Source organism: Larimichthys crocea, chromosome IX (genome assembly GCF_000972845.2).
Source record: "Larimichthys crocea isolate SSNF chromosome IX, L_crocea_2.0, whole genome shotgun sequence".
Classification (NCBI taxonomy): domain Eukaryota; kingdom Metazoa; phylum Chordata; class Actinopteri; family Sciaenidae; genus Larimichthys; species Larimichthys crocea.
Window position 1 is genome coordinate 4,314,083 of NC_040019.1, and position 22,476 is coordinate 4,336,558.

Sequence of the window (22,476 nt, forward strand, 5' to 3'; positions counted from 1 at the left end):
AGCGAGTGTGTTGTTTGTTCTTTCTGGGCTACTGTAGAAATATGGTGGTGCAACATGGTGGATTGCATAGATGAGGGCCCAATTCTTACCATTTCCACCATATTCTGCCAACAGATCCACCTAAATCTTACCTACTGATCCTTTAAGATAATGGGAGAACTTTTTGTTTACATTTGGCTGATAGATTTCTGTCAAGGTTCTCAGTCATCCCGGACACCTTTCATTGAGAAGGCTTAATCTGGGGCAACTAAATTTAGCTGTAGATCTGTGAATCACATCCTTTGAAATTAGGTTTTGTTTCACCAACAGGGGGTGCACAAGGACCTTCACTGACACCAGTGAAACACAAAACCTACTGAAATCAAGTTGAGATTGAAGCTCGTGCAATAAATTAAGCGTTGTAGGAAGAGCGGTCACATGAATTTGAGGTCTTCCTGGCTCCACTTTAAAAGGAGCATGAGTGCAGCCACATGAGATACTTAAGGTCAACACCTACAGTTTTTACCAGATGAGATCATGAGTCACCACTTTTCCTCTGATCCAGCACACCACCAGATGGTGATCAGTTGACAGCTCGGTTTCTTTTCTATTCATCTCAGCGTATAAGGTCTGACAAAACAACTGCAAGTTCAACATCATCCTTTGGCCTCAAGCTCTTTCTTACCATGTGCATTTGTGGTTTCAAGGTGATGTTTAGCTTCAATGATTCATGGCTTGCACAGATGTCCAATCACAACAAAGCATGATCACAACTAAACCTCTGTTTCTCATAGTGCTCAAAAACTCTGTGAAGTTTTTACACTCTCCAGATGGACGAGCTTGATTCCAGGGCCAATGGAGAGCCTGGATGTGACCCCAGACCCTCAGTCTCTCATACAAGATCTGTGTCCTTCTCCTGACATTGGTCACATTCCACACTTTGCCAGTTTCCCAATAAGCAGTGTACCATCTCTGCTCCCTCTCACCTTGATAATTCAGAAGGTCCAAGTGACTCAGAGCCAGGATGCAGAACTGTTCCTCTTTGAATTAGCTAAATTCAGGTGGCTTATTCCTGCACAGCCTCACAAGTAAATCTAATTGGTTTGAGGAAGATGTGCGATTGAGATGAATGTGATTTCAGTTTTACCAGCTGAAATGCACATTTACACAATAATGATCATCCAAAAGAGAGGTAATCCCCTGACAAAGCGTTCATCGTTATCTATCCCCTTCATTTCCTCAGGAAACTTTCCCTGAATTGTTTTCTTTTCCACCTTCTCGAGCTTTCGGTTTTTGCCGGTCGTAGTTTTAATCTTGATAAGCAGAAGTGAAACAGCGTGGCAGCAGAGTGCATTTGTGGTAGGACAGTAAGAAAAAAGGAAATGGCACCTTGGATCAGATTTTCTTTTGTTTTTTTTGTTGCTTCATCAGGCGGATTTTTTTTTTATACAGTTTGTGAATTCCCCCAAATTTCACATATAAATAAACGTAGGCTTACAGAATAAAGACCAAATGGGTGCACTGTTCCCTAAACTTGCACTCGCCCACACAACCAAAGACACAGACCGATTCATAAGTACAAATAGACCACAACCACACATATCGTGACTAATGCAAACACACCCATATCTCAAACAATAACACGCTCACGCAAACAGTCCTGCATTTCCAGCATTGGTGTTTAGAACTCGGTGTTCTGTACCTATCTCTCTGACAGGTTTCTTCCTTTATCCATGTATCACATCTTGTTATGTCACTGTTGCTGCGTAAACGGTGGCTCTTTCCAAGTAAAAGGGTGTTTACTGTGTACCTGCATAATTGAGCACAATCATTCGAGTCAGACTGTGCTCGATGTCATCAAATCCTTTGTGAAACCATGTTGTCTTCCTACACAAAACAGCATTTTATCCACTCGTCTTCTCAAGTAAAGAAATTGGAGGTTTTATTTAATTTCCTACAATAATTTGCAGCAATAAACATGTCCTGAAAGCTCTGTTTTTAGGGTGTATGCAATTCATTTTGGTTGTTACTGGCTATAAAAGAAGTCATTGTGTGGTTGTCCAATCCCAACAAACACTGGTCTCACAACAGCTTTCAGTCCTGCTTGCTCCGACCTGCACAAAATCTTTAGGCGCCTCGTAGCAGCCATCCCTCCATGAATTCTCCCCCTTAGTTTTCTCAGTAGTCTTTAGACCGCAGAACCTATAAACATGCAGCTTGCATTTGTTTTATTCAAAAGTAAACACTTTACCCAGCTAAAGATTTAGGAAATGAGTAGGTCTGACAGCAAGCCACCCACAAAGTCAGTGTTTGGAAAGAAAAGGATAGAAAAGAATTATCCAGGACTGTGGATTACGAGTCATCTGGGGCATTTGAAGTAAACTGAACTTAATAAGAAAATACTCTAATGGGGCTTAAACATGAGCCTTTTTATATAAATGTGTGCAGATATCTGTACACTTGATTCCATCCTTTCTAACAGTGAAGGTGTCAAGTAAATATCAAACCCATGACTCCATGTCGTTGACTTAAACTGAACTTAAACATCATCATGTCATACTGGTTCTAAGGCAAACACTCAATGTTGACCCGTTCCTCATTGAAGGAGGAGCATTTTATCAGGTTTTTAAATTTTTAATCATTCATTAAGGTTTGTGGTGGAGGTTTTATTGGCCACTGAGACTTGAATTTAAAAAAAATTGAATGGAAAGATGTTCATCCTGCAGTATAAATAGCAGAAGAGTAGAGCATCGTATATGGCAATACCAATATATATCTGTGATAAACTAATATAAACTGATAATATTGGCATACCAATATATTCTCCAAGCTTTAGAAGTAAGACCCAAGTAAACCCAAAACCATCTCCAGTTAAATTGGTATTTAGATCAAATCACATGGACACACAATGTAAACACCACATGATCATCCTTTCTTTTGCCCCTCACACAGGTTCCCTTGCATGGTGTAACAGTTTTTAAAGCGTATTACTAACATACTTTATGCCCTGTATCCCTTAATATATTTTAGAAGTAGATCTTTAAGAAAGGCTTTATATGTTTATGTTTCTTATATCTTATATATCTTTCTCCTATTGTTATCACTGTACACCTGGATCTGTATTCCATTCCATAAAAGCAAATCAACATAGAAGCTTTTATACTCATCTAAAAGAGTAAAATCCTAGTTTGAGTGTAAAGTTTCTCTTCTCCATCGCTATTCTACATTTACTGAATATGATCCCTTGTTTAAAGTGCAAATTAGACTCATGAATGAAACCACCGATGCCAAGGTTAGAGCCTGCCAATGATTAGGATCAGGAGCACATATTAAATGAGGATTAATGACGGATTGATCCTAATCTTCCAAACCATGTCAAATGGAGCCTTTTCGAACATGGCTGAAACTTCATAGTCAAGGCAACTGGACAGTGTCAGATTATAGCCAAGGATTGGATTATCACTGCTAATCCAATTACACGTGTTGCTCTGTAATCAGATGTCAAACTGGTCTCATAGAGGATAACACTGTGGAGAGAGTGAATCCACTAGGCCTATTATAACTAACTCAAACAAAAATTTAAAACTATCCCACAAGAATGATTTCTATTAATACTTTGATAGGTACATTTTAATCTAATCTCACACAGGGCTATGAAATAAACACATAATGACTAAATTGTTAAGTCTGTTGTTGTCTCTGTGACATCAGATATAGTGGTCACTGCTCAGGGGCGCTGCCAGGAATTTTGGGCCCCATGACAAAAAAATCAAATTGGGCCCCCTCTGCGCAGCTGTTGTCACCACATCACTAGGACCTAACTATCCCATCAAAAAGCTTTACATAACTCTAATTAAAGGCTTGCAACTGTTTTGCGTCTTGTAGTTCAATACTAGTACTAGCACAATATTTACTGCTGGTGATTTGTACACGCATGCAAGTCTGCATACAGTATGCAGTGCAGTTCACTGTTTGATGCAAGATTAAAAGCCACCGTAAAAATGTGCTAAAGGCCATTTTTATTTAACTTTTACTGCACAAAACACATAAGAACAAAGAGATAAATAATTTCATTATTATATTTGAAATATATATATACTCAGTGATGATGGTTTAATAATTTTATATTGGTGTTTGCACTGCTAATCCAATTACACGTGTTGCTCTGTAATCAGATGTCAGACTGGTCTCATTCTCGAGGATAACACTGTGGAGAGAGTGAATCCACTAGGCCTATTATAACTAACTCAAACAAAACCCACAAGAATGATTTCTATTAATACTTTTATAGGTAATTTTTTAATCTAATCTCACACAGGGCTATGAAATAAACACATAATGACTGAATTGTTTAGTCTGTTGTTATAGTGGTCACTGCTCATCCAATCACATGTGTTGCTCTATAATCAGATGTCAAACTGGTCTCATTCTCGAGGATAACACTGTGGAGAGAGTGAATCCACTAGGCCTATTATAGCAGATAGATAGATAGATAGATAGATAGATAGATAGATAGATAGATATTGGGAAATTACAGTGCAGCAGCAGCATTTCACACAGTGACGACAGACAACAACTTCAGAATAAAAACATAAAGAACAAACTATACATAATAAAATATCAAAAACTTTAAAAATATCCCACAAGAAGGATTTCTATTAATACTTTGACAGGTATGTTTTTGATCTAATCATAATGACTGAATTGTTAGGGCTGTTGTTGTCTCTGTGACATCAGATATAGTGGTCACTGCTAATCCAATCACACGTGTTGCTCTGTAATCAGATCTCAAACTGGTCTCATAGAGGATAACACTGTGGAGAGATTATTATTATTATAACTAACTCAAATTCGGATGTTTGACAACACAAAACTTAAGAGTTGTGAATAAAAATGATTTCTGATAGGTAATTTTTTTAATCTAATCTCAAACAGGGCTTTATAATAAACACATAATGACACTGAATGTGTGTTGTTGCTGTGTGACATCAGATATAGTGGTCCAGCCACCGGAAATAGAAGAGAGAGAGAAAAAAAAAAAAAAACACAAGCGATGACGACTAGACTCCACCTCATGATGCCATTTATTTAGCAACAGATGAGCAGCGTTGCATACATATGTTCATTTTGTGGGGGCAGCCGGAGACGAGCATTGCCATCGGCCGAAGCTGGGGGTGGAGGTTGTACTTGTAACTGTGTGATGTTTGTCAGGCTGCTTCCTCTCTCTCTTGCATCGTAGCAGCGGTTTTCCCTCTTCTTCTTCTTTTTTTTTTTTTTTTTTTTTTTTGTTTGAATTTTTTTTTTTCTGTTGTGTTTTGTGTGAGTTTTTCCTGCTTTGCTGGGGTTTCGCGTTATGGATGTGCTATGGATGATACCGCTGCTGCTGATCCCACTCCTGATGTGGACCAGCAGCACGTTTGTTTTCTATTTCAAAAAGTGCTTTTACGTCGCCTGGATGATGTGCTTGGCTCTGATCACCATCCCTCTGTGCATACTGAAGAGCGGAGGCAGAGATGTTGAAAACATGAGGTGAGTTTTTTTTATATTTATTTATGTTTTTATGTTTTGTTTTTTGCTTTTGCATAATAAACGTCGCTGACAGCTTTTTAGCTTAGCCGTGCCGTGCTAATCCCTGTTTGTATCGTAGCTTTTTTTTTTTTTTTTTAGGGGTCGTGTTAACACAACAACACTGTGACGTTTAGGCTGGATTTATACTCTATCAGCCACCAAACAAAAAAAGGAAACAAAACATAAACACATGATACATTTTTTAAAAAAAATCACACATGCTAACGTGCTAGCTCCAAAACAGGAATGCTAACATTAACGTTTAACTCGCTTCAGCACAACCACAAGACTTTGTTTCCGCAAAACAATGCCACCCATAGATAGTGGCAATTATGTTTTATTATATTTCCTATAGGAATGTCTGCTAACTTTCCCCCTTTTCCCCCCTTTCCTCCTCACAAATCAGCTAAGTTACATGACTTAAGCAGGCTATATCACAGAGCTATCGTGCTATTTCTGTGGACTAAATTTGAATTAAATGTTCATTTAACACAGAAGTTACACGTGTGCACACTATAAATATGCAAGCCCCACACACACCAAAGTCCCTGCAATAAATGCTATCTTTATGAAGAATGACTGAGGTGTTTAAATCATATCTTGAGGCCCTTTTTTTAGTTGGTGCTGTATCCAACGCCTATATTAATTAACATGCATGTCAAGGATTGATCATTAACTTGCAGATATTGCCTCTGTAGGAATGAGCCCTTGACCTGAACCACCGGAGGAGGAAATGTGTCATTTTATACCTGAACACACACACACACACACACCCCGTCAGGGTCAACCGATACCTGTTAGGATAGAAATATAGTACGGCTTTTTAAGTGTGTAGCAAAGTTGTTGTGGTTTAACCTATATGGAGAGGATGGATTGCTGGACACAGATGACTGCGATTCCAGTAATTACCTTACTATAGTTTATACCTTATACTTTATTCATCACACCACTTGGAAATTTACTCGTTACAGCACCAGAGGAAAATGTAGCACACGCTACAGAATTAGAAAAAAGTAGAAAAGGCAAAAAAACACAATAAACAGACAGAAATATCTATAACCTACACAATAAACACGAAAAACAATCAACCAAATACTGAGGATAAAAAGCGGCATGATATATAAAAAAAGAGTATTACAAAGAAAGTGACCATGATACAAATAATAATATTGCAAGAGTAGTGACCATAATCTAAATAATATTACAAAAGTAAGTGACCATGATATAAATAACTGCAAGGTATGAATGAAATAAAATAGAAAAATGAATGGGGAGATGTTACACAGTTTGTAAATCCACCTTCGAGCTGCAGCTGAAACTACCTCACCTTTCCACCTGTTAATGAATCAAACCATCTTTATTTCAAAGTCAGGTGTATGAACTGACAACATTTTAATTTAGATTAGGTCAGATATACTTTATTCGTCCCACCATGTGGAAATGTACCTGTTACAGCAGCAGAGGAATCCGAATCAGAAGTACTTTATTAATCCCTGTAGGGAAATTGTTTTTGTTACCGCAGCTCCCAAACAGTAAGTGAGAGCAAGAAAAACAATAGTAAGAAAACAAAACTTTAACAATTTACCCTATACAATATCGTATTTTAAACAATATATACACACTATATACACATGTATAAATAACAGTTAAAAGTGTAGGAAAGTGTAGCATACATTACAGAATGAGAAAAAAGTAGAAAAGGCACAAAAAAACCCCACCAATAAACAGACAGAAATATCTATAACCTACACAATAAACATGAAAAACAATCAACCTTCAAAACAGACAAGTACTGAGGATAAAAAGTGGCATGATGTATAAAGAGTATTGTAATGTAAAGTGACCATAGTGTAAGAAATATTGCAAAGAAAGTGACCATGATACAAATAATAATATTATTGCAAGAGTAGTGACCATAATATAAATAATATTACAAAAGTAACCTTAAAGAGACGGATGCCAGATGTCGAGATTACAGTAGGGGTTACTGAACAGTTATGAGGCCCATCCCCTGTCCTAACTTAGCCTTGATCTGACAGCAGCGCCGTCACTTACAACAGCAGACCTCGCTGCCTCGCTTGCACTAGGAATAACTGTTTCGCAGTCACGTTAGCCGCGGTGGCGGTGTCATGTTGCACCAGTGTGCCGTTCTGTCAGCTCAAAGGTTATCTGGACCTGTTGACTGTGACAAAGCGACTGAAATCAGGGTCAGACCTTGCACAAGGGGGAGTGAATAGAGAGAGTTTTGGGATGCACATTTTTACACGCTAGCTACGGAAGAAAGAAAGAAAGCTCTGTGATTCATGAAGGACAGAGCAGTCTGTCACAGGCGTTTCGCTGTCGGGACGGGGGTTACACAATGGCCTGAATTCTAGGGGGTTGACTGCTTGCTTCACAGCTGACTTAGAGGACTTGAATGTGAACTATGTCGAGGCTAGAAGAGGCCTCCACAGTCAAAAGCATCCATAGAACTCAAGTCTTGTTCAATCATCGTGTGAAATTGATTGTTAGTGTCGTGTGTACAGGCGCACAGTTTTACCTGTCACTCAATGTGAATGGCTACTTTTGGCTTTGATTATCTGGTCGGCTCTCATGACAACAGATAAAGGACAGAGGCTTGGTTTCCTCCCACACAATTGCTTCAGGTCGGGTTCCTTACTGTGTAATGGCTCATCAGTGGGAGGCAACCAGTGTTTCTGTCTGTTTGACTAAGCAGTATGTTGTCACTCAAGACTGACCCTTTTTAAAGCTTACAGAGTTTAATCTACTCATAATCACGTCTTTGCCTTTTTTGAATGATCATCCTGATCCCGTGACCACATCCCTGTCTCGAACAGCGCTTTGAATTGTCTTTAGCAGCCATATCTTGTTTTCTTCTTTGTTTTTTGCAGTATTTGTTTTTAAGGATAACCGGTCAGGCTCACCTTTTTTATCAGGTTGTGTCAGAGCTAAGTCTAAATGTCACTATGCTCTGTAAATACAGAGAGAACTTGAACAGAGAGACTGATATGAAATGAACCGGAGGAAAAGCTCAGAAGACTGGCCATTAAAAACAACCCAACCAAGGCCGTCTCATTCCCCTTGAACAATCTTACAATTGCTGCAACGCTGTCAGAGTCGTTGCATAACCAGTTGCTCTTGCACTAGACTTGAGTTGTGTTATCACAGTACCGCCGTGTTAAAGATAACCTCAAAGACTGTATTCCTGTTTAAAGGTTAAAGATGTTTTACCAGCATACCAGTCAAATGAGAATGAAATGTTGCGAGACAAGCTTGGCGTCGAGTTAGAGATGATTGCATTAGGTAGAGTCACGAGATGATGAAAGCGAGTGATGCGTTCAGGAGCTTCCTTGTGACTTTGATTATTATATAACACGGTGAGCTTCATCTGTTTGATGCTGTAATTAAAATCACTTTGATTTTGATTACCATGAATGGGAGGGAACAGCAGATATCTATGCCGGTTCATCATTACTCAGCCCGCCAAAAGTTGGTAGGAAGACTGTAAAACATTGATGCATTCAATCATTCAATATGCCAGTCACAATGTCAGATTTAAGAGGTAATTTATTTTGTCATTTCATTTTTGTAATTCGGATCATGCTGATCAGTTATGACAACATCTTATTCCCGGTTTAACTGCTAAGATGTTGATTTGTTTGGACTCCAGTCAACGCAGCTTTAGCTACGTGCTCCACTGGGCATCGCAAACAAAAACCCATTCTTAATCACCTTTTTAGCAAAGTCGTCTAAAGTACTTACCTTATTTGAAAAGGGAAATCAAGGTTGATGTAATTCCCTTTCCCCAACCCAAAGTCCCTGTTGTAAACGTCCCTTCAAATCTGTAAACTTATATCCGGTTCAGCGTATACCTACCGTGTACTTACTGTATCATACTTGACACCCGTTAGATCTTCGTTGTAAGAGATCAGCGAAATTACAGTTTGAATTCTGCTTGTTTATTTTCCAGAATATTCCAGAAATTGAATTGGCATAGCCTCATCAAGTTCATTCGTCAATCACGCTTGACAGATCATACTCAAACCAAACCTTTACAGCACTTCAGCTCCTTTTCTTTGGTTTTTCCGTCTTCAAGTGAACGGGTAAAGAAACTAATCAGCTCTGGCGTCAGGGTGAAATAAAGGCTATTATAATGTACTTGTAAGTGGCTTTGTTGTTTTCAATCCCTTGATTATAGTGAGCACACAGCAAGAGGCTTGATCACTTAATTCCCGTACTCTTGGAACAGAATATTGGAAATGTTTGATTATTGTAGGCATTCATTGTTGTGCACCAAAGTGGAAAATGTTTGATCCACTGCTTAGCTTTCCAGGTATTTCACATGCTCCACCTCCAGATTAGTGCAAGGTTGCAAGGTGTAGGTTCTTAGATAACAACAAGCATAAAGGCCTGAAACAGTAAACCTAAATTACAAAGAGATTAGTAGGATTTCTTTCTGAAGTAAGACATGTTGGGACAAGAAAAGGAGGAAGAAGTTTGATAGAGGATATGATTCACTGATGAGGAATCGACATGAGGTATTTTTTATATTTTTTTTTAGAAATGATGATGTCTCTGGCTGAGACCGAAGATGGAGAGTGTAGTTTTCCCTCACATGGAAGGTCATTCAAGTCGGCGGTGTAACAGAAGCCAGTTTTGGAGTGTTGCGGTGTGGAAATATTCAAAACTATGTGGTTTAATCTTCGCATATGAAAATTCTTGTTCCCAGAAAAACATCAGTAGATTTGGACAGACAGATATGGCTCACATGATCACTAATACAAGTCTCTGCTTGCTGATTTCTAGTGTGTTCTTGCTTTTAGCATTGATATTTCATCACTTATAGCTTATTTGCATCCTTGATTTAATATTTTGATTAAAATATTTTTTGTATATATTTTTTTAACTTCTTGCCTTCGACAGCTTAAGGAACAATCCTGACAGCTAAAATGAGATTTGGAGATGTTGTACCAGTTGCATTTATCATTGCAGAAAGATCCTTACGTAACAACTGAACGTGTTTGAAGTTGGGACGTAATTTGAAAGTGTTTGATACAGGGAGAGGCGACTTCAAAGCATCTTCTCGACGGGAAGCCAAAAACCCAAGAAAACACTTCAGCTCCTGTGTTTAAGAATTGACAGTGATCTGTAATCACTTGGTCGGGTCCTTACTGGGTTGTATGGCAATTTAAAAAACTGTAGAACTGTAAAATAGTAATTCCTTCAAGCTTCATGATTTTGAAATACAACTTCTTAACAGAGGGAACCAGCCATTTTGCCTAGTCTAAAAAGCAAAAGCAATATTTATCTCTCATGCATCCTTTTGTTTGTACTCTGAAAGATCCGAGGGTCATCCACCGACTGTCTTTATCTTCAATAAAACTCCTAACAAAGTCTTTGTTTTGAAACCATTGTGTGGCTTTTCTATTACTGTAATCTCTGACGGCTGGCACTAATCTGAGAATAGGTTTTGTGCCTACGGATGAAGATAAACCGAAAACCAATGCATTGCTGTCCTCCACCTTTTCAGATAGCTTGTTAATGTAGATATTGTCTCTGTGGGATCTTCCTTCCAGCTTCGCCAGGGCTGCTTCATGTCTCTTCCTCATCAGCTGTCCTGAAAGTTTACTTCTGTTTTTGTCAAGTGGGCAAATCTAACAGCAGTTCTGTACAAATTCAATTTAGCTGCTGCTACACTTCTATCTTTTGTCTTCAAGAGGTAAAGAGGTTAGTCCCAGTCGAGCGATGATCAGATAATGGCAAGGAACGGAGAGTTAAATGGCTGATTGTAGTGTTGAATTGCCCTGGACATTAAATATGAATATGTTAGACACATTTAGCAGCCATACTTGTCTGAGGTGAGAAATTATTCATTAAGCCAGGCAGGCTTTTGAAGGTGTTGATGGGGCCAAACATAAAATATCATGGATGTGAATTGTTGGTCAGTTCTTGAAGCAAAAGCACGTGAACCTGCATGATCATATTCTTCTCACAGATCTTATCCTGGAACTACTTTGTTGAGAATCATGTCGAAACGAACAAGTAGAGTCAGAGGTCACTTGGGATATGTCTCAACATAGTTCAGCACTGTTATCATCTACGTCTCTACAAAGGTCGAGTTTTATATTTCCCAGAAGATGAACCCTGAACAGAACGGGTATAAACAGGAAACGTCAGTGTGAAAAAATGTGTTTTTTATGCCAGGACCAGGAGTATTTACTTTAATCCACAACACAGTCTTTGAGTAATATTAAATCAAATGAAGATGTGTGATCTTGAAAGTGTCAAAGCTAACAACTATCTGGTGAGGTGTTGAACATCCAGCAACAGGCCAAAGACTTTTCAGGTCTTGATGGAGACCCAAAGAAAACAAGTAGTTGCCAAGTAGTTGGATTACTACAAATAGGTGCTAATATTGCTTCATAACTTCTAGATAAAAACTAGATAAATATTTGCTCCCCAATAACAATTTTAGAAACTGGAAATAATAGCGGTTTCTATGTGTTTGTCCACTTTTTTCTGCCCCCTAGTGACCAAGAAATATGAATGACTGCAGCTTTAATATATTCCATTATAAAGCTATGTCTGTTAGAGCTAAATGCAATGACATTGTGAAATTATAGCTTTGGATTTTGTGTTTATTTTGCCTGCGGACAGGCAGATGGCAGGACTTTCTTTTTCAAAGCTTACTGGAGCGTTGTACTTTCTACAGGCAATTATTTAACCAACCAAGAAACACACAACACTAATGGCATTATATTGTAGCAGACCTCTTTGCAATGTCTGATTTTTACATATTTAAGCCGACGTTCTTACACTGCGCTATAATACCTCGGTCTTAAACAGGCTTTTTACATTCCACCTCCAACCTTTTGGATGTAGGGTTCTGGTTAATAACACGCAGCCTACATACTGTGCTCATGTGACTGTGAACGGTAACCTGCACTTATTCAGGACTGTAATTAACCTTTCTCCCCTCAGGATTATCCGCTTCATGGTTCGTCATGTGAAGTATTTCCTGGGTCTTCGGTTTGAAGTGAGCGGCTGGGAGCATCTGCAGACAGAAGGACCCTACGTCATCATCTCCAACCACCAGAGCTCACTGGATGTTTTGGGTGGGTCCTGCACTGCCTTTAAGTTGAAGTTGAAAATGACACATACAGTTCTTCCTCTTTTCAGTTTACATAAAACCTATGCACATATTTGCAGAGTGATGCATTTGGATCTGAAATTAAAGCAATAGCTGTATTTATGAACTATATTCTGTGAATATACTTTATATACTTCATCATTCAGATTTCAATGATTTCCATCAAATCTCAAGTGGATGTCATCCTGAAGCACTTGGAACATCCTGAACATCCTTCATGTTCATCGTGTTTTTTCACTAATTCTATTTCCGTTGCACTTGATCTCTTAATCACTTAATTAAATCCTTGTTTTTGTGATTTTAAAGGTGAGGCTGAAACGTAGAGAAGTGAGGAAATGCGGCTGTTTTCGGTACTGATCTAAGTATTTTCTGGACGCGCAATGACCTTTCTAGTTAGTTTGGTTTAGCTCTCGTCTTTTGCGACTCAAATAAGATCAGACTTACTGGGGAAGGTGATGTTACCCTGACGCACACTTTCTGGACATTTTTAGTTGAAGGAGCAGTGGCCCTCTGCAGTAGATGAAAGAAGCGTACTGTTGGTTGAGCTGCAACATTTCTGATTTCTGATTTCTGATACTAATACTAACTAACCTAATACTTTTCAGAGCTATCTGTGAAACAGGTGGAGGCCGAATCTGCCTTTTTATGTGTGAATGAATGTTGTTGGATATCACAGAGTCAAAGATTTTGAAGTTGGCTGAGTTTTAATCTGGTCCGTGTTATCCCACCTCAAGCTTGTGTGAGCAGGGTGCTACAACACCCTGCTGACCACATAAGACAAGGCGTGGGTGACGGCATAGCGACAGCTTCGGTCAGATGGCGTAGCAGGTGTTCATGTTTTTGTTTATAACATGCGAAGGGATCGCAGGGAGAGGATTGCATAGATATAAATGTTACTCATGAACTTTAGCACATCATGAACAGTGCTCTTTATCCTCTTTGGTTTGGTAAAAATTTTCCTTGGATGGAAATCTTGCCACAGGAGTCACATTTATTGAAATCTTCATGCAGCCTGGTCCAAAAGTTAAAATTAGTCTATTTTTAAATTCGTAAATTAAGGGAAAGGTTTCCATTGCTGTCAAAAGTAATCACGAGTCGTGTGAGTTCAACCCTGTTCATAGTGAAATCACATTAACAGTTCAAACCTAGGGTGTATAAATTCACACTTGACAAGAGCTCAAACTTAACACAGATTCTTTTTTTAATGAGCAGCTTTGCAAAACGCTGTGACTTTCTTGTGATCATCGCTCAATCTTTCCACTGTTTTTATTTGCCCCCTCTCTCCAGCCGCGTGCCGATGATCGCTCTGCCGGACGTTGAAACGTGAAATTTAAGTCCCGCTTGATATTGTTTCCTTGCTTGGCTCTGGAGTTTTGTAGAAAAATGTCAATATATTTGGTTGTACGTCTCCGTTGCAGTTTTTTTTTTTTTTAGGCGCCACCATGGTCACGTAAGCTCACCCGCTTCCCATACGCTCGCGCTCCGCAGTAATTTAAAGGGACTCTGATAGCAGTGGGTACTCGCATCCAAGAGTTTCTCTGGCAGCGACGGAGAAGTTGTCACGTTTCTCAACAGCGTCGCACAGATTTCTGAAAGAATGGATATTTGGCGCTGTTTAAAGCAAATCGCCTGGATCTTGTTGGCCTGGTGGGCCATAGAGGAAACACTGGAGCACGTCTATGCTCCCTTATCATGATGCTGGAGGATTTTAAATGGAGAACATCTCTGCTGTGACCCGCTGAAATACTGTACCTGCTTTGAGAGCACTGACGTCCGACCCGTACGAGCTCACTGACACTGTGACACAGGAAACCGTCCTCTCACTGTCCACCGATGTGGTGACCTGAATGTATTTTACTCTCTGCTCTGCTCCAGCTCAGGCTATGTCCTCATGAATTCAGCTAGTTTACAGTTTGGTGATGATGTGACGATTACAGTCCATCATCTAAAAAAAAAAAGAAAAAGGCCCAGCAGGGTTTACTTCCTGCATCCGTCCTGTGTTCTGGCTGTGCTCTTGTCCACTGGAAGCGTTTTTCAGAAGAGCGTCTGTTCTTCAGCAGCCTCTTGTATAACATCTTGTGGTTTTTACAAACATAAATACTTCTTTTGTAGTTTGTTTTAAATGTGGTAGCGGACACGTTTTTGGCTGTATTCACTTCATTAGCTTCGTCATCAGTCATTTTGAATGTCAGCAATAGCCGGTCTCACAGGATTACTGTCGTCATTAACCTGTACGTTTTTCATTTTAACTCTGTCTGATGTCATGATTACACACGCACACTGCAACTCTGCAACTATTTCACATTTTGTTCCGTTGGCTGAGAACAGAAAAATATGGAAATGAACTATCGTGTGAATTTGGCTGTATTAAATTGTAGCATTTGTACAGAGAGGGGACTGTTTCCAGCAGCTGGCATGGAGCCAGATCCTGTGTACATTGGTCTTTAATCACAGTCTGGTTTAGACCAACCACAGAACTGTACAGGAACAGACTCAAATAAACAATCAGGGCCTGATGAAGACATCATCGGTGCCACCTTTCCTACCCTTCCAGGACTTAAAAGATCTTCTCACTCAGTGAGAGAAAGTCAGCACAGACACAACAACAACAAAGCCTGTCAGGTGTACCCACAATCCAAACTTTAAAGCTCCTCCTTCTTCCAGGAAGAGCTTCCTTCTGTGGTTTTTGGTTGCTAAGACAGATTCCAGTGTCGGTTAGGCAATAGTCTTGCTAAAACTGGGACAAATGTAATATTATACCGGCTTTGTGGCGACAAAGGGTGTTTTGACAAAACTGAGAGTGAATTGCAGCGGAGTAGCGTGCGGCCGCAGAGATTATTTCAACATATTATGTTTTGATTTGCCGGAGACGAACATAGAAGAACAAATTGATCGATACATACGATAAAAAATTCATACATCCCTGCTCTCAAAGGACCCACTGTGAATTAAAAGCTGATCGTACATTCACTTGGATACCATTTTAAAGTCGGTGTAGACTGAAATGTCTTGGCTCTTGTTTCGTCTACGTTATCTTGATGCTTTTGCACGTGTGGGCATGTTTTTAGCATCGTCTCATTCTTCTTGGTACTAAATCTGAGGGTTGATTGATTTAACAGAGGTATGTATTCTCTCCATCAGTGCCTCACAGAGAGTGTTTCTTTTATTTTTTCTGTTTCAGTGCCGGTGAGTGAAGAGGGAAGGCTCGACGCCAGGGTAGTGACAGCAAGAGGGAGAGCTAGGCATCTAATTAGAGCTGAAAACAAAAACTCAGCATGAGTCTGATTTGGCGTCCAAGTTGCCATGCCAACTGCTACACCCAGCCATTAATAGCTGCTCGTCCAAGAGCCAATGTGATACGATAAGGAGCTGAGATCCCTCACCTCCACGGCGAGTGCCGGGTTTCAGGCACTCTCTTCCTGATGTAATTTTACTCAACGTCTTCTCCGTCTTTCACGATCCGATAGAAGCATCTATTCTTTTTGTCGTTCAGCATTTTTCCTTTGTCTGCACCGGCTGGCTTTTGCGCAAAAGTTAATCAAACATGTCTGATTTCATAATGTAAGGAGATAACTCCCACCTGTAAAGTTTTTCTTCCAGCATCACACATATTACATCAGCAGACTTTATACCCAATGAGGCCACAGAGAAATAGGCCAAAGTTCATAACTGGATCCAATGGAAGCTGGATTCAGTCATTCATTTTAAAACTGTATATGTTGGACTTCTTTTAACACCCCGGCCCCCCTCAGAGTTTTTCTTTCTTTTTTTTTCTTTTTTTTTATGAAAGATGCTTTAAATTCAGAAAAATAAATCACTAGAAAACAAACCAATTATTGTGTAATTCAGGATTGATAGCCGGTCGTAATTCACATTAATTGGCTTTAAGAATAGAGGCTACATGATGACAAACTGGCCTATGAAAAATGGTTTCTCAAACTTTTTAAGGAGAAATGCTGCTCATGTGACAGATTTATATCATTTATCTTTTGATAAAGTGTACGTGTGTATTTTCTTTAGAAACTCCCAAAGTTACAATGAAGTTTTGACTTATATTATCAACAAGTTTTAAAATTATGACTTGAGATATTACTACTGCTATACTCCTACGTGGATAGAAGACAAACTTTGGAGTTGATGTTTTTTTTCTGTCTCCATTTGACAGCGTTCCTAGATTTGCTTTTGTTATTTATGAAAGTCCTGAAAATATGTCTTTCCTTTGCTGCTACTTTTATCAGAACACATTTTAGTTCGTAAGTATCTGACATTCACATTTATGACACATTGTCAAAATCCTCTGTTCTCTCAGGCCTGATGGAGATTTTGCCAGACCGCTGCACCATGATCGCCAAGAAGGAGCTGGTCTACGCCGGCACAGTTGGTCTCATCTGCTGGCTGGGTGGCATCGTCTTTATCAACCGTAAGAAGACGAGCGATGCCAAGAGCGTCATGGCCGGCGCTGCCAAAACCATGCTGGACGACCAGGTAACCTGACTCTCGTCGACATAGGATACAGTTCTGTCAACAATGATGGAAGTTTGTGTTTCTGTGTTTAATCAAAATGCTTTACAGTGTTTACAACCCTGAGGGCACTAGTACTTCATGCTTTTTTTTGTTTTTTAAAGGTGGATTGTATCTCGTAGGAAGTTGATTTGTGGTTTTCTTTGTTTTGGCATTTAATCTGTTCTGGTTTTTTGACACATTGGGGATGACATCAGATGATTAAGTCGGCATTTCAAACCATGTCCTTTGACCTCCACAGATCCGCCTGTGGGTGTTCCCAGAGGGAACGCGAAACCAGAAGGGCGACCTGCTGCCCTTCAAAAAAGGAGCTTTCCACCTGGCAGTGCAGGCACAAGTGAGTACGCTGTATACTGAGATCTTAACTGCAAGCTATCGTATCTTATATATAAATATACACACACATGTGAACACCTCATGTACTGTAGTGTGCACCCTCCTCCTGTCCATCCACTTAAACCTGCTGGCAGACAGAGCTGTGATGATATTGGCTGTCTTCTTAGAGCCCTGTGCCAACCTTTTGTCTCCGGAAAGAAAGAGGGGTAACGCTGCCAGCAAAGTGCTGATTCTAGACACATGGGGGAGCTAAGCAACCTTATATGGCACCAGGCAACATTATGATTTAACCATATGCATTACAGAGATGACGGCATGCGCAGACAGGACTGAATCAGTCAGGGCTATTAGGAAGGAATGCTTTTGAAATTGTCCGAATAGTTTGGTCTGTTGACACGTTTGCACTTTGATACACAGACGTAACTGGCAGCTCAGCTGTGTACATTTATGAGCTTTATCTCCGTGCCCATGCAGGTGGGAGGTCTCTCTTTTTGAGCTGATGCTTCTTAGCACACACTCGAGGGGGTCCGACAGGTGGAATGAATTAAAAAAACATTATTGCTGAACGAGATCTGGCGAGAAAACCGCAACTTGGTTCACCCCGGGCTGCTGGAGATTAATATCAGTTTGGTTCAGATATGCACAGGGGCTGAGCAGGCTACAAAAATAAATCCCCGCTGCTTCTTATTAACAGATACATTCATATTTTCTGTAGGGGCTACAGTCCAGACTACGTGCGTGATATACAAACAGTGTCGGAATCAGACGTACTCACATTTGGAGTTGTCTTGTTTGCGTTGGCGTGATAGTGGCCCCGAATTTGAGGTCTGGAGAATACAATCTGTGTTTTGGCTTTTTTCCCCCTGCTGGCTTTCGCTTTACACTCGACACTATTCCTGTGCGAACGTACACTATTTCTATCTCTCTGTGTTTGCTCCTGCTCAGCCTTTTTTTTTTTTTTTTTCCATTTGTACCCAGCCCGGCTAGATTGAGTGGAAGCAGGACAGCCCCCCAGGGGGAGCCACGTTTGGCTCAGCGAGTCCACTTGGGGGGGGTGGGGGGGAGCGGAGGGGGGCCTCGAGAGAGCAACTCGGCCTCTATTAGCAGCAATGGAGGAGATGGAGAATAGTGCTGATGTATGTGTGTGCATGTGAGAATGTGATGTTGGTTTGGTCAAACATTTCTGTTTGTTTCTCATCTTGGACAGAAAATGTTTGAGGGTCAGATATGAAAATGAAGAGGTGATGGTAATGTTTTTTTTTTTTCTTGTCTTGTTTTTCAGGTTCCCATCATACCCATCGTTTTCTCCTCCTACAGCAACTTCTACCTACGGAAAGAAAAGCAGTTCAAATCAGGTAACTTGACTGCGTTTTTCCTCTTTTTTTTTTTCTTTTCTTGTTTTTCATGACATGCGTCTGCTGTATCTGCATAAAGCCACTGATGTCGTTTCCGCCTCCGCAGGGACCATCCGATTGAAGATCCTTCCGAAGATCGAGACGAAGGGGATGACAACAGACGACGTATCATCCCTCTCCGACAAATCCTTCAACGTGATGCGCTCTGCATTCTTGCGCATCTCTGACTCCGTAACCCAGAGCAACGGGCCGTTGAGGCACTGAACATTTACCATAACTCCCACCCCCTTTTTTTTTCCTCCTACGTCCCCCCCACACATGTCTGAGGCCCGTTCCTTTCCCCCAGAACCTCCTCCCTCCCCTCCCCTCGCTCTCCCCAGGTTGTCCCATTACCTGGCCAGGAAACAACATGACACAGGGTCTCTCTGTCATGAAATCTCTTCTTGTCTAGTTGACGCCTGGTCCAAGTCCGCCTCTGGCCTGACCCATACAGCACAGTCAGTCCCGACCCTCACTGTGTCTGCAGCAGCAGCACCCAGCAGCAGCAGCAGCAGCGCTGCTCTGCACGCCGTGAGCGGAGTGACGGACGGCAAGCCGAACAGTATGGATGTGTGTTGTTCTTCATGCATGCCTTTTTTGGATGGCTCTGTCCACCTTCATCGTTGCTTTGTTGCTCTGGCTTTGGAAGCCCGGCTTTCTTATTGTCTTACTTTACGACCGTTTTTGTACTTTTTTTCTTTTGGCCTTCTTCTCCTTTTCACTTCAGTTTGCCTTCTTTTTAGCAGATAAACCATGGCATCTCTTTTCTGCTCATCGGTGGATATTCATGGTTCCTCTCACGCAGCCTTTTTTAATTCTTTTTGCACACACACATATATACATGCACACACACATTCAAAGCACCCCATCTTCCTTCCTTCCTTTTCCTCTTTAGTATCTTCTCCCCCTTTCTGCATTCCAGTGTCTTGCCTAAAAGACAAAGGGAGCGGAGTCTCCACAAGCGGTGGACTGTGTGGAGGTGAGAGGCGAACCGTGGACTCCTTTTTTTGGTTCTGTCGCTACGACTTCAACTCAATATCCGCGTTGGCTGTTCAACTCAAATGACCAGTAGCTTCCATGACATAATCACGATGTCAGAAAGCAAAGGAAATCAAGGTTACAAGATACAGTGCGTGACAATGGCACCCATCTGTACTGATTTTTAAGGGACCTGAGCGGACTGATCAGTTTTCAATGTCGTGCATTGTTGGTGTATCATTGATGTGCATTCTTTCAGTTTTGTCTCTCCAAAAAGATTAGCGCATTGCCGCATCGAGCAGCAAGTGTCCTCTCTCGCTGTATTCTGTATTTTTGTTTTCTATTTATTTCTACATCTGATAATCTCTTGTTTTTTTGTTTTTTTTGTTTTGTTTTTAATCTCCTCGGATGAAAAACTCACAAGTGAACCTATTTAAGATGTGTCAAAAAAAAGAAAAGAAAAAAAGGTGAATTCATAATGTGCAATGTCAAATGTTTATTAGCGTTACAGCTCCAAAGTGCAAGCTACCCGCTGTGCCATGACAAAGTGTTTTTTTCGGGAAGTTTCCAATGTAATTGCCCATTTATTATTATATTATATCACATTATGACCTGCTTAAATCAGTCACCCGTTGACTGATGTCACTTTACCAATGATGTAATTTCCCTCGTACCAATGATGCAAGGCTTTTCTCGCTACGAGGAGGAAGGTAGAAAGTTGTGACTGACTTTATTTGCTCTGATTTAGCTTTGTGAATTACAGACGAACGTACTCAAGTTTAACATCTCAGACAAGTTTGAGGGTTGTCCCCTTCTTCATTATTATTTTTTTAACATGAAAGTGAATAACATTGTTTTAGTTGTGAAGTTCTGATTCAGTTATTGCTTAACCACGTAGGAGAATATTAGATTATTTGAAAAGTTGTTGGAATTTTTTTGGCCTTAAGTTTGATTTGGTTGTTGTTATTGCTCGATGATCAACTTGTTTTGTAATGTGTACTGGCGACCTCTAACCAGATAGAACTGACTGAACTTTTTTTTTTAGTTTACATCCGGGTCTTAAATTTCACGTTGCCCCCACTGCCTTTTGAACTGTTGGCGAAATTCAATCATTTTGCCGCTTTTTTTTTTGCCCATCAAACAAACATCTGAGAATGTGTTTCAGCATTCAGGCATCATCACGAGCATCTCTTATTTTATTTTGTGAAGTTCTTGTATTAAAAGTGGGATGTTGTCTTGCACACGGTTGGCATCAAATCTAGAAAAAAATGTATTTATTTGAGAATTTAAATTTAGACTTGTGCACACAAACCTGAGGAGATCATCTCGAGACTGGATTTATCCATAGTTTGGTACTAAGCCTGTACACTGCTGTTCCTAGTTGAGCGCAACAGTAGCTTTAGTGATACCTGCTGGGCTCTCGTCTTCGTTACACGTGATGGTCAAGGTTTCATTTATATTTAAAAGGCCAGTATGGAATACATGCCCCCTACTAACTCTAATGAATCAAATTCTGTATATTTTTTTCTCTTAGGTTGAATATATTTATTGACTTTTATCTTTAAGAGCAGATTTTACCTTTTTGCAGCAAGTGGTTTGAATGTTATAAAAGTGCTCTACCAAATTGATTTCTTCCAAAATATGAATTATACCATACACGTTTTGCTAATGGAGTGTTTTAATCCATTTATTTTCTGTTCAGCTCTCAGTTATTTTGTAATACAAATGTGTGCTTTGTAAGAGCTTTGTTTTTTTGTTTTTTTTGGGGTGGGGAGGGGCAGTTTATGAACTCGTGTGTAAGATATTGGAAAAGATTCAAAGTATTGTGAACCTTAATAAAGCACTTTTCATGCTGAGTTTGGGTGGAAAGATTTAAAACAAAAACGAAAAAAAAAAAAAAAGGACTTCCAAGTTTTCTCAGATTTTCACCAAAGCTATTAAAAGTGTAATAGGTGGTAGCTTTTAGATGGATACGAGAAACAGAGCTGACACCCTGCAGAGCCTTGAATGTGTGTGGTCCCTTACTGTGTGTGTGTATGTGTGTGTGTAAATATGCACACATGGTATAGACGCCCATTATAGTATCTGGTTAATATTGATGATGTAGTGTTCTTGATTTCACCTATTCTGGGTTAAACGTGAATGCCTTGCAAAAGAATAAATAAAGATTCATTCTTTTTTTTTTCTTAAGTGGTTTCGCCTCCTCTGTGGTGAAAAGTAACTAAGTATTTATTATTATTACTATTAAATACTACTATTACTTTATATTTTACTCTTTATGCCTCCACTGCTCATTCTATCTGATTACTTATTTGCAGATTAATATTTTGCATGGTGCAAAAAAAAAAAAGTGTCTATTATTGACTCCTAAAATCTTATTCTCTTAAAACAAAAAACAATTTCTTTTTCTAAATCAGAGATCCCTTAATTTATCATTTTGCAACAAGTTGATTTCTGTCAATAAAAGTTATTTGAGATAATCCAGAACATGGTTAGTGTATAAAATGGTTCAAATCGAACTCCTCCTTGATCAGCTAACATTAAAACCTT

The 22,476-nt window shown here is 39.8% G+C and overlaps 1 protein-coding gene across 1 annotated transcript; it reads left to right on the plus strand.

The window, feature by feature from the left end:
- Positions 1–5,278: 5,278 nt before the first annotated feature.
- agpat2 (1-acylglycerol-3-phosphate O-acyltransferase 2 (lysophosphatidic acid acyltransferase, beta)) lies at positions 5,279–22,110 on the plus strand. Its single transcript, XM_010742400.3, has 6 exons — positions 5,279–5,508; positions 12,529–12,662; positions 17,007–17,182; positions 17,460–17,555; positions 18,837–18,909; positions 19,016–22,110. The coding sequence occupies exons 1-6, from the start codon at positions 5,333–5,335 to the stop codon at positions 19,171–19,173; spliced, it is 813 nt and encodes a 270-aa protein (XP_010740702.1). The 5' UTR covers positions 5,279–5,332; the 3' UTR covers positions 19,174–22,110.
- Positions 22,111–22,476: the final 366 nt, after the last annotated feature.

Excerpts from the sequence above, each read along its gene's own strand:
- agpat2 (XM_010742400.3), top strand. The coding sequence starts at position 5,333 with ATGGATGTGCTATGGATGATACCGCTGCTGCTGATCCCACTCCTGATG. Across the intron at positions 5,509-12,528 it reads AGAGATGTTGAAAACATGAG|GATTATCCGCTTCATGGTTC; the intron begins GTGAGTTTTTTT and ends TTCTCCCCTCAG. Across the intron at positions 17,183-17,459 it reads AAACCATGCTGGACGACCAG|ATCCGCCTGTGGGTGTTCCC; the intron begins GTAACCTGACTC and ends TGACCTCCACAG.